Raw genomic sequence first — 11776 nt, 5'->3', positions numbered from 1 at the left:
CCGAGGATGACACGCGTGAGTGGCCGCGGGCGGGGCAAGGGGCTGCGGCTGCGAGGGACGGTGCCGGGCGGGCACACGCACCCCCTGGGCCGTGCAGACACACACCCACACCCACCCTGGTCCATGCACGTACACACACGGTGACACACGCACACACCTGGGCGCGCACACCCTGGTCCGTGCACTTGCGCACACCCAGCCATGTACACACATAGCTGTACATATGCACCCAGCCAGACACACGCGCACCACGCCCCAGTCTTGGCATGCGCACACCCAGCTGGGCACATACACCCCGGTGTGTGCACACACGTCGCCGTGCACACCCACAGAGTCCGCGCGCGCACACACATACCGGGGCATGCACACCCCTTCATCGGTGCATGCACACCCTGCCGTGCACACGCCTGGCAATGCACACACGTGCCTATCTGAGCATGCTCCCCTGGTCTATGTACACAGACGCACGTCCATGCACACACATGTCCACATGCACGCACCCTTATCGTTGCACACGCATGCCTGAGATGGGTGCCCCAAGGAGAACCAGGGAAGCAGGATAGTGGCCGGCGGCCCCGTCTGCCTGGCCCGGCCGTCGGGGGTCCTTGATCCCTGGCCCTGGGAGCTTCCCCAGGGTGAAGGCGGTAAGACCCTGTCAAGGCCTGGGTCACCTGGGCCTGGGGGAGCGCAGGGACGAGCAGGCGAGCGGGGCTGTTATTGTTCCCGTATCCCTGCTTTTCCATCCACCTCTGCAAGAGCAGCGTGACTTTAGCTGCAAACCTGCCAAGGTGAGTTTTTCTAAGCCCGTCCTATGTGACATCTTCCCGGCTAGATCGAGTTCGCACCGGGTGGATTTAGGCTTAAAGCTGGGGACTTTCTCTGCTGTCAGGTGTCTGATGCTCTCTCAAACCAGCTCTTCAGATATTCTGCTTTCGGTCACACCTGCAGAAATCCAAGCCAGCGCTTGGCTAACGCCGCTCCAGGTTTTCTGTCCACTCGGGGGCCTTGGAGCAGAGCTTGGCTCCTGGAGTCGAGCAAGCAACGCGTTACTCCAAAACACTGGTTTTATCTTTATAGGAGTTAGAAATATGGTCCAATGTTTGCATGCTGTGTAGAGTACCCCCTGCAGACACAGCGTGCTCTCTGCGTGCTGCGTGAAGGGTGACACAAAGACAGCGGGGCAACGTAATGCCCGGCATATGGCTGGAAACCACGGAGGATGAGACAATAACTCTGAAAGGAGTGGAGCCTGGATTTCAGTTCTCCCCTGCTAAGGGAGGCTTGCCTGCACCTCTTGCCTGCTAGTGGATTCATTTTTGTTAGCCCAGGCAGTGTCTGCCCTGCTGTCGCAAATGAGGAAATGATAAAACTGCATTATTACCGTGCTGAGGTATCGAAGTAGAAAGGCTTAGAAGCATCTGATTTACCTTGCATAATACCTTTTTGATTGCCTGGTGTTTGCATCGCCCTCCGCTTGGTTAGCAAAGCCAGGAAAGGTTAGTTTTCGCCTGGGGGTGGGGGAGGGATGGTTTTGGATCCTGGTGAAGCAAGTGACTTTCAGTACTTTTACAAGTGGAGCAAATCACCAGGAACAAAACAACAGACTAAACCATAAAATTCATAAGTAAGTTTTGTAAAACCTAGACAGGGAGCCACCACTTCTGTTTTTATTTTCTTGTGAAACAGCATGCGCTTCTGTAATACTACAATTCATCTTCCTCACTGTTGTCAGTGATAGATTGATAGATTTTGGTTGCATTCTTGTGGACGTTTCCTCCGGGGCCAGCACAAAGGTATGAAAACACACTGGAGGTTGGAGTAGCCATAATCAATTCTGTGTCCCAGTATGATTTCTTATTTATTACCTTTTTTGCATGGGACTGTCCTTTGCTGTTCTTAAGTATCCCTTGCAAAGTAACTTCAAGGTGATGCATTGCACTGATGAGAAATCATTCAGATTATTTTGTACCTGGTTTAGTGTAGCAGAATTTATATTTCTGAATGCCAGGCACTGTCAAGTCTAATGTTAAAAAATGCTGAGGGAGGTACTCCATATGCAGGAAACTTTGCTGCCCAAGTGGGTGCAGTAATGAAAATGGCATTTGCGGTGCTGATTTGAATCCTACGGGCATTTTTCTCGTACCCAGTCCAGTAATACGTTCCAGCCACTGCAGCCGGAGCTGTGGTTTGAACTGGGGATCTTGGGAGAAAAGGCTTATTTCTCTGCAGTCTGAATGAGTCAGTGGCTGCTGGGCATCTTCTGACTAATCAGAGACGAGACTTTCTGCTTTCCTAAAATGCGAGAATGCAGCTCTGCCACTCCAGATCAGCGGCGACCTAGGCGAGTTGTTATTCTGATCGGCGGAAATGAACATTGCACATGAAACCGCCTGCATTCCTCATTCCTGTAAGCTATGTGCATCGTTCTCATTACTGCTGGTGTTGCTGGGTGGTGTGAAAACGCTGCCCCGGAGCTGGACCTCCTCTAACAGGCTACGGCTGCATGCATGCAATTCTGCTTCTGCTGCTAAAGTCAGTGCCTGAAATCTCATTGCCGTCAGTGGAGCCAGGCCCTGCGGGGCGCAGCTGCTCCACAATTACACGTGTTCGTGGTGCCCGTCTGGACGGAAAGTCTTGGTTAGGTGGTGCTGGCGGCTGGGAGGATTGCAGGTGGGTTTGGCAATGCTTTACATTAAGTGCCACGCAGCGGTGACACTGCCTTGCCCCTCGCCCCCCACCCCACGCCGAGTTTGCCATCTTATGGACACAAATTACTTAAACAGATCCCTTGAATCCCTCAAGGGGAGTCAGATGCAGCTGTATTGGCCTGGTAGGTGTCCTGCTATGATATAGCCCAGGGGCAGGCAGTTATTTCCGGCGGAGGGCCGCTTACCGAGTTTTGGCAAGCCATTGAAGGCCACATGACAGGCAGCCAGTGGCAGAGATATATTAATTTTCTATATTTTTTTAGGGGTCCTGTGGGCTGGAGAGAATGACCTGGCGGGCTGCATCTGGCCCCTGGGCTACATTTTGCCCACCCCTGATATAGCCACTGGTCTTTTCAATTACTTTAAGAACTCCTGCATATATTGTGCTCGCTTAGGTAGATCTTTCTATGGAAATACAACAGATTTCGATCATGCGGGCTGCCTCCAAAAAAACGTATACACCCCTGTGTACTGCTAAGTGCCTGGATGTCAGTGGTGAGCATTTTGCACACCTGCTGTAGTCTGCGGAGGAAATTACACTGCTCGTTTTCCAAGGAAACGAGACTCGGCACAATCCGCATGCGTGCCTCTGTGTTCCTGGTGACTGAAGTGTGTGAACATTGTTCGAGACACCTTGCCTACCGCACATTAAGTGGTAACAGATGGCAGGCAACTAATGCAATATTCGTTAGCTTTAGCATGTGACAGCTCTTGGCAACAGCTGTTCTCTTACCTTAGGTTCCTGTTGTCTCGCAGAAAGCTGTGACCAAACATTTAACTGATACGATGAAAGCAGAAGTCTAAGAATTTGGGTCTGTCTGTAGATACAAGAGAAATCGGATGTTATTAAAAGCCGTGCGTGACCGTCTCGGTGATAGCTGAACAAACAGAACGAATCCTGGATAACGCTACCCTGGCGAGCTCGGTTCAACCTCTGATATTCCCTGAGCGGAGGAGTATTGCTCGTGGCCACTTCTGTGCAAGGCATGCGTTACACTTTTCTTTTTACAAATAGGATGCCCCGTTCTGCAAGTCGGCTCATGCGTGGGAGTGCCTCGCAGAGGTAATCCCTCGCTGGCCAGCGGCTCATCTTTCGAGGGCAAGGATTGTGCGGCTAAGTAACCATCCCACGTATGCTTGTTCTAGCTATTTTCTAGGGCAGTGGGCACCAACCTTTTTGCCAGGCATGCTATAAATTAGCCCTGCGCTCTGGCTGAGTGCCACTCCAGTCCCTTTCCCAGACCCAGTCTGCTGCTCTGCTTTCTGCTTCCTGCCCAGGGCTCCCTGTCTGATCTGACGGTCTGCTCCCTGCCCCATCTGGCACTATGCCTGTCCCTTGCCCAGTCTGCCCCATGCCACTCGTGGCACCCATAGTGCAGGTTAGACACCCCCCTTCTAGGGTTTTCGCCGTTGAGGTCACGTAGTTTAGTCTTCCTGTAATTTTATTCTTTGGCTCGTGCCGCTTGCTGCGAGAAAAGTGAGCCTTATCTTGGGGAAAGGGGGAACTAGAAATCCACGTTTGCCTTTGAAAGTCTGATTAAAACAAAAAAAGTGTGAATTAAGAACCACGTGAAGACTCGGTGCGGGAGCTGAGATCTGACTGTATTTGGCTCAGCTAACAGCAGCGCGTGCAAGGAAACCCAACGCTTAGGCAGCTTTGCCCCTGGAGCTGTTCCCCAAAGCAAAGGCGGCCGCAGCCCTATGCAGTGTGTGCATCTCTGGAAACGTCACACATCTCCGAGCCAGTTCTTGAAAAAGTAAATATTGGCTCTTCACATCTGTGGGATCCTCCTCCTGCTTTTCTCTCTTTGCTGAAATGCATTTCCTGATTGTGGGGAGGAGAGAAGGACAGGGGCGATGGAGAAGGATCTGTTAACTGTGGCTGAAGATTCATTCCCACCGTCCAGGTTAAACCCATTTGGGAGTGAGGGGCCAGATCCGGAGGAGCATGTGAAATCACAAGCCCAGATTGTGTCCTGCCAGGGAGATTTCTGCCGGAGCGCTCTGCCTGGGCAGGGAAACCTCTAGCATCAGAAGCTTATGTGTTTAGGGGAGCAGGGATGAGCAGTTGTTGGCTGGCTGTGAGCGTGGGTCTTGCGCCCGCCGCATGGATGTCCTGGCATCTCGTATGATCGTTAGCGTGCAAGGGACTGCGTGCGGAGACTCGGCCAGCATAAACCCCAGATCCTGCATCTTCTTCACTGTCTTCCTGTGGTCCCTTTATAGGGGGTGCGGAGCTTGTGGAAAAGGCACGCGAGGGGAGTCTTATCCTCAACCAGGGATTCCCTGTCCCCTTGGTTGATGATGCTGGAGGCGATCGATGGCCTAGCCCCTAGGGAGCAAGCTTAGTGAGCAAAATCCACGTTGCAAAATGAGCTCTCCGGCTCGTGAATGGCAGGGAGCATCCCTCCGTAGTGCTCGCTAGAGTCGGGAGGGGAAAGGAAAACTAGCAGAGCGCAGGGGTGTCGCGCAGGATCCATAGGCAGATGCGCAAGTCTCGTGTCTGAATTAATCGCCTGTCGGAGGCATCGCACCGAACAGGCTGGAACAGAAACAGGACCCGATAAAAGAGAAAGCACCTGCTGGATGGGGGTGGCCAACAATGTCTTGACATAAATCCAGCGCTAAAGCCACGCTGCCAGCTTCGCTGCAAGGAGATGGGGGCTGGTTTTCACTTGTTAGGAGGGAGGTTTCTCCAGTAAAGCAGGGAGCTGGTAAAATGAGCTAACACCGTGCCCACGCTGACTAGTAAATCCTCTTCGATCTCTTCTAGCTGTGCAGGGGAAGCGCTGCTTTTCTCAGCAGCGGTGGTGTTCAAAGTAGTCCTTCATTAATTTCCCATATTCCTTCAAATACAAGGTGGGCTTTTTGCAACCAGATATTTCTTCTGAAAAGTAAAAAGCCCGTATAGATCCTGCAGAAGTTGCATCCTTGGAAATGTGTCGTGTGATTATTTTCTTGAAGTTGAGAACCTGAAAATGTGGGTGCATCTTCAAGGGCATCTTGCATTCAGAGGAATATAGCATATAAAAACTAATCACTAGCTATTGTAGGAGATTGGGAAATAACCTCTGTAGGTGATGTTACTTTGCTGACTCAGGCTCACCATAGATATTAATTAAGACATTTGATTAAGAGGATGCAACATTCTCACACTAAGGCCCCTTTGCATTGCTCTGGCTGTATCAACAGGCTTGGAAGAGGGTGTAAATAGGAACCAGACCCTCGACCTATAATACCGGGCTTCGAAGGAACAAAGTCGCAAGCTCAACCGTTCTGAATTTAGGATGGGCCAGGCTTGCCTGTGTGATCTGAATCCAGCTCTTGGCATGTGTGCACCGACACAACCTTTAGCAACGTGAGTGCATTCAAAGGCAGATCACGTGCTAAAAGTCACATCCCTGACCCCGCGGAAGCACCGTGGTAAATGTCAAGCCCCTTCTGCAAAGGCCTGGAGGTGTCCAAGCTTCTTAGCAATGAAGCAGTTGCAAAAATGTCTGTTTTTGAACCTGCCCAAATATTTTTTCCCTAACTTCATTCTCACAACTCGAAAGCTCAGGCTGTGATGCTCCTCCACCGTGTGGAACATCTCAGGGCAAATTCCTAACGCTTGGTAAAGCTGCAGACCGTTAGAAGCAGGGTCTACGAGAGAAGCCCTAACCCCAGACACTGCTCGCTGCACTGAACACGACCTAAAGGAGGGGAAGTGTCTGGGTTGGGTGGGGGTCACCTCTGCCACTGACTTGCTGCGTGACCTCAGGCCAGTTATATGAGGTCCCCATGCCTCATTTAAATGGGGGAAGTAGGCTTGTTCCAGAGTAAAGTCACAAGTAGCAGAGGGGGAGTGTGCTGGGATGGGCAGGAGGAAGGATTGTGTTCTTAGGAAGGTGGCTAAAAAGCAACATTTTTTTTCTTTAATCTAAAAAATTGGATTTTTTATTTAAATCAGCTTTATTTAATTGTATTTTTTATTTTTTTTGTTAAGATGCTTGTTTTAAACAATAAACCTATATATAGTTTTAATTTAAGATGTGTTAAAGCTCAAAGATATCATCATGGGATAGGGATTATAACTTCTAATTATATACTGTTTGGGACAGTATATTCATGTAACCTCTTTAGAAGTGTTATAGTCCGCGGCCTGCTGTGTCCTATTTATATTAGGGGCCCAATCTTACGGGGTTCCCAGAGGCCCCTCTATAGATTAGTAAAGATTCAAGAAAACCACTCTACCCAATGGGACCCAGTGCTCAGTCTAGAAGATCCCATTAAGCATCTCTGTGATGCTTAGTTTCAGTTCTCAAACCGGATTTGTGTCTCTAGAGATCACGTCCTTGTTAACAGCAGGGTATGGAGATGAGAGATAACAGACCTGATTACCCACCCGTCAGCCCTCTTATTTCTGCAAGTTTGCAAACATATGGTCAAACCCTTACCTTTCTCTAAGAGTGCAAAGTTTCAAAAAGTGAAATGAGTAAAAGCTATCAAACAGAAAGAATGCACTTTTTGTAGAAAACAACGGTTAACTCAAGGCAGGCCAGGTTCTTTGGGTAGATGTCGGATCTTTTATTTGACAAACTGAGTAGTTGGAAAGAAGTTCTTAGCAAGCTTTCGGGCACAGTCACCTTTCGTCAGGCCTAGGGAGTCTAACTCGAGGCTTCCTGACCAGTGATTTAAATCATGATTTAAATCAATTTGCCATGACTAAGAACCCGGTGGGGCCAGATAACGTGCTCACTAAGACGCAGGTGGGTAAGAAGGCAGGGCATTTTGTGTCTGCAGGTGTCTGGAGGGGAGCGGGAAGTACCGGGCTCTGGAATTCCCCCCCTCAAAGATGTGTCAGAGTTAAATGAATGAGTGGGAGAGGTGAGCAAGGGGCAGGTTACTTCTGGCAGCTGCAAAGCATCCGTGTCTGAATGGCTCCCACGTGTGACCCTCTCTTGCGTTTCAGTGCTCTGCTCGGAGAAAGAATTCCACGATGCCGCGAAGCGTAATGACACGGCCAGGATGGAGGAGCTGATCCGGAGAGGGGTGGACATCAAAGCCAAAAACAATGTAGGTCCTTCAGGTGTTCTGGCAGCAGCGGGACTGCGAGGGCTGCAGGTAGCACAGACGGGGCAGTGTTCAGGCTGCATCTCCATGCTCCGTCATGTTACTGTTGGTTGGGCAAAGCTTAAAGTCACCCACCCAACGGCACCCCATTAGCGTGGAGCAGGTGTTGCAACGTGCTGGCATCTCTGGGCAGCCTGAAGGGATTTGAAAGCTGCAATCAGTGCACAGGAAGTCGAGGATCACAGCATCGTGGCCATACTTAAGGCTATGTGCAATCCAGCCCATCCACCCAACTACTACAGCGATCAGTACCTGTATCAGTATCCGAGCCCCTTGTTGTACCAAACATTTTAAGGGCCAGATTTTCAAAGAACGGTGTGCCAGCATTTATTAATATTAATCATTACTGTTATTGCCAAGGTATCTAGGAAACCCAGGTGCTATGGAGCAGGACTCAGTAGTGCCAGTCTGGGTCCCTGCCCCATGGGGCTTCCAGTAAGGGGGCAGGCCTCGCTCCAGGCCAGGTCACTGCCCACGCACATTGGGAGGGACACGTTGTGTGCCCAAATGGGTCTCTTGCAACATTCACAGAAACATTTTGGGAAAGTGGTGCGGGTTCTGGCTGTCCCTGGCTCGTGTGGGGCTGTGTCCGGGCTCGGCTGTCTTAGCTGCCAAAGCTTCTGGTGGTGGATGCCTGCCATTGCCTCCAAGCCACCAGAGCACACGTACACCTGTATGGTGGGGGGTCAGTGCAGCTCCACTCAGCATGTGGGCTGCCATCGCACGAAGTGCAGCCCGGCTGCTGAAGGGGTTGCGGCAGCTGGCTGAGGGCATGGGGGTGTTTCCTCGTGCCTTCTGGGCAGCAGCAGAAGTCCTATTCCACACATCATGGGGTGGGGTAGGAGGGAGGGGGAAGCCTGCCAGTGGAAAGGTGGGTGCATGCAGAGATGTGCCGGGAACTTGGCAGGAGGTCTGCTGGCCAGCTGTGCTGTGTGGGCAAGCGCACGAGGAGGCACTGACCGTTGCTTTTGTGGCTTCCAACTCTTAATAAAACAAAGACTTGGAGACCTGACACTGTAGTGCTGCAAAAGACCCTAGTAGTCTTCCTCTTGTCCCTATTCCCACGTTTCGTTGCTAAGCAGTATAGTGAAGAATGCAGTTTGCTGACTGAACACGAACTGTGAGTAACCTCCTGGCCCCAGTGAAGTCAAAAGGAGCTTGGACATTGACTTCAGTGCAACCAAGACTTCAGCTCAGGCCTGTAGCCACTTGGCTCCTCTGTCTCTTCCTCTCCAGATAGACAGAACTGCTCTGCACTGGGCCGCTGGAGCTGGGCACGAGCAAGCTGTGCGGCTGCTTCTGGAGCACGACATGGCGCTGGATGATGAAGACCATGTATGACTGTGCCTCTCCTTTGAAGGCCTTGTTGCAGGTCGTGGGGCAGCGGGGTGGGAAATCTCATCTCAAATTCAACATAGTGCTTGGGGAATGGGTTGGGTGCGCAAGGAGAAGCCGTGCGTGCTTCCCTTGCACTGCATCTCAGCCTTGCTCTGAAGGCAGTAGTTACTCCGGTCCCATCTCATCCTTGGCTGCCACACTGATGCTTCCAGCCTGGCTGCGAGGGTGGACCTGTTGTATTAGTGGTTTGCTGGCCAACAAGTGGTGTCCGGCCAACATATTCCTACCCGGGAGCAATGGGCTGACAGGGAGGATTGCTTTCCTATCAGCGGATTGACAGGTTCTTCAGCAGCTACTGATCTCCCCAGAGCAGGAAGAGCAGTGAGGAGAGGGGGATCGAACTGGCAGAGGGAAGGAAGGGCTCTTAAAAGAGAACTCCACATTAAATATTAACTATTTAAAAATTAAATATTGCTTGTGCAGATTCCCTCCGAGGTCTGGCATGGGGCGTCTGGCAGTATTGTTGGGGGGTGGGCCTGGGGGGATGGCAAGACTGAAGAGATCTGTGCTCCTTCCTCTCCAGTTTGGAATGAATGCGCTTCTCCTCTCGGCTTGGTTCGGCCACCTGCGCATCCTTCAGATCCTTGTCAATGCTGGGGCCAAGGTCACCTGTGTAAATAAGGTGAGGCAGCTTGCTCCTGTGTCCTGTCCTCGGCTGTCCAGAGCCAGGGAGCAATAGGGGGAGGGTGGTCAGCTCGGTCATTGCAGCCGGCAGAGAATGGGAGAGCTGAGAGACCGGCTGCCACAACAGGCCGCAAAGCTGGGTCCATAGGTGACTGGTAGGGGGGCACATGCCCCTCCCCAACAGGGTCATCCCTGCTGCCCACACCATCGGCAACTGCGGGTGCTTACCAGCCCCGTCCCCACTGCTGATGCTGTTGCTGGCTTCTGCTGGTGTCCCCCCAGACTCAGGAGGCACCAGTCCCCCATGGCTGGGTCCATATGGGCACAGTGGAGCTGCCTGCACCCCAGGGGCAATCGCTGCAGGGGTTGCTCCTGAGTAGTACTGGGGCAACTCCTGCAACCCCTATCCCAGGATCTCTTGCCCTGCTGCTCCTTTTGCCCAGTCCCATCGGTGTCCAGGCATGCAGGCACCATCATTTATTTTATTAACATGATGGGGAAAATGTACAGTGCCAGCACTGTCCACTCCCCAAAGCCCTCTGGATATGCCCATGGCTCTGTATTTGTATCTGCCATGGCAATCCATTTTCTGCACTGTGACTGCCTCTGAGAAGAGAGCCTCATATTATCGCACCCAGCCACATCCTTTTTGGTTCACTTGCCACTGCTGCAGCAAGACAGTGAGTTTATCAGGACAAAGGAACCTACCTGCCCTTTGCAGGGATGTGTGTATATTTATTTTGCTTCATCTATGGCAAGCAGATGCCACGTCCTGCATTGCACAGTCATGGGAGGGGAAAGGTTTGCAGAGCAATAGGAAGAACTCAGTGCTGGCGTGAGCTGCTCAGTCTTCCCTGTTAGCTGACATCCTTTTACTGACTCCCTGCAGGGGATACAGGGGAGCGGGTGAAGCTGAGTGCCACTCCTGGCTCTGTCTCTGACCCACCGTGTGGCCACAGGCTTAGGGAAGCTTTTTCACATCCCTGGGCCTAGCTGCGCTAGTACATAGCTATCATATTTTTTGTTCCAGAGAGGTTTCTGCAGTCTGCGACTCTGAAAGCCCCAGATGGAAGGTGCTGTAGAAACAAGAAGGAGCATTAATAAATCAGCAGTAGATATGTTTTAAAAATAAACCTCTGCTGAGAAAGAGAGAACATCAACATTTTGGGGAAACAATTAGCCATCTGCAGTCCTGGCTGGCTTTAGCCAGGGAGCTGCAGGGAGGCAGTGGATGAGGTTTTTTTTACCAGGAAGAAGCTGTTACAGCAGTGATGTAATGCAGCCTCTGGCTCATTAAGCAAATGTGGCTTGCTTCCCACTCTAGCATGGTAGGAACCTGCTCCACTGCGCGGCCCAGAGAGGTCACGTCAAGGTGATGGAGTTCATCGTGGAGGACCTGGAGAACGTGCGCGTGGACAAGACAGACAAGGTAGCAAGGCTGTAAAGCAGCCTCACTTTCATGCTATTCCTGGCAGCGTGCCCCTGGGTTTCAGCAGGAGCAGGGTTGAGTCCCTGGGATCGCGTCTCCTTCGATGCGTGGAGAAGGTGAATCCAGGATCTAGCTTCCAGGGAAATGCCGCAGGCTGGCTTCTGCCTCCAGCCCCACTCCTCGTACTTGTCCTCCTGTGGAATTGCATCTCGTTTCAAGCGTGTCCTGGAAGCTGTCAGTGGGGTGCGAGGCAGGACGGTTGAGCCAGACGTTATCATGAGAATGACTTGATTTTCGCCCGGGGCAAAATGCCCAGCTCCTCCAAATGCAGTTTTGTGTGGGAATCGCCAGGAAAGTATAGTCAGTACTTATGGACTCAGAGTGGCAGGATGGTGCTGTGCCTGGCAGCCTCACCCTGGGGAGTTGCAAGCCAGGCTGCATTAATGACGCAGCAGGGCATGGGCATGCCTTTGGTAAACAACGGTCCCTGTCGCCAAGCTGTTCC

General features: G+C 51.7%; 1 protein-coding gene across 1 annotated transcript in view; it reads left to right on the top strand.

Annotated features, from left to right (window-relative positions):
• The first annotated feature begins 6 nt into the window (after positions 1-6).
• The window catches only part of ANKDD1A (ankyrin repeat and death domain containing 1A), a 27808-nt gene continuing 16038 nt past the window's right edge, over positions 7-11776 (top strand). Inside the window, exons 1-5 of the mRNA XM_019503992.1 lie at positions 7-15; positions 7660-7763; positions 9057-9155; positions 9742-9840; positions 11167-11271. Coding sequence (XP_019359537.1) covers positions 7716-7763; positions 9057-9155; positions 9742-9840; positions 11167-11271 — 351 coding nt within the window. The 5' untranslated portion in view covers positions 7-15; positions 7660-7715. The remainder of the gene's footprint in view (positions 16-7659; positions 7764-9056; positions 9156-9741; positions 9841-11166; positions 11272-11776) is intronic.

This window comes from Gavialis gangeticus, unplaced genomic scaffold (genome assembly GCF_001723915.1).
Source record: "Gavialis gangeticus isolate Ggan-Ray unplaced genomic scaffold, GavGan_comp1, whole genome shotgun sequence".
Taxonomy (NCBI): domain Eukaryota; kingdom Metazoa; phylum Chordata; order Crocodylia; family Gavialidae; genus Gavialis; species Gavialis gangeticus.
Note: the sequence above shows the minus strand (reverse complement) of the source record. Positions and strands in the feature narration are given on the sequence as shown.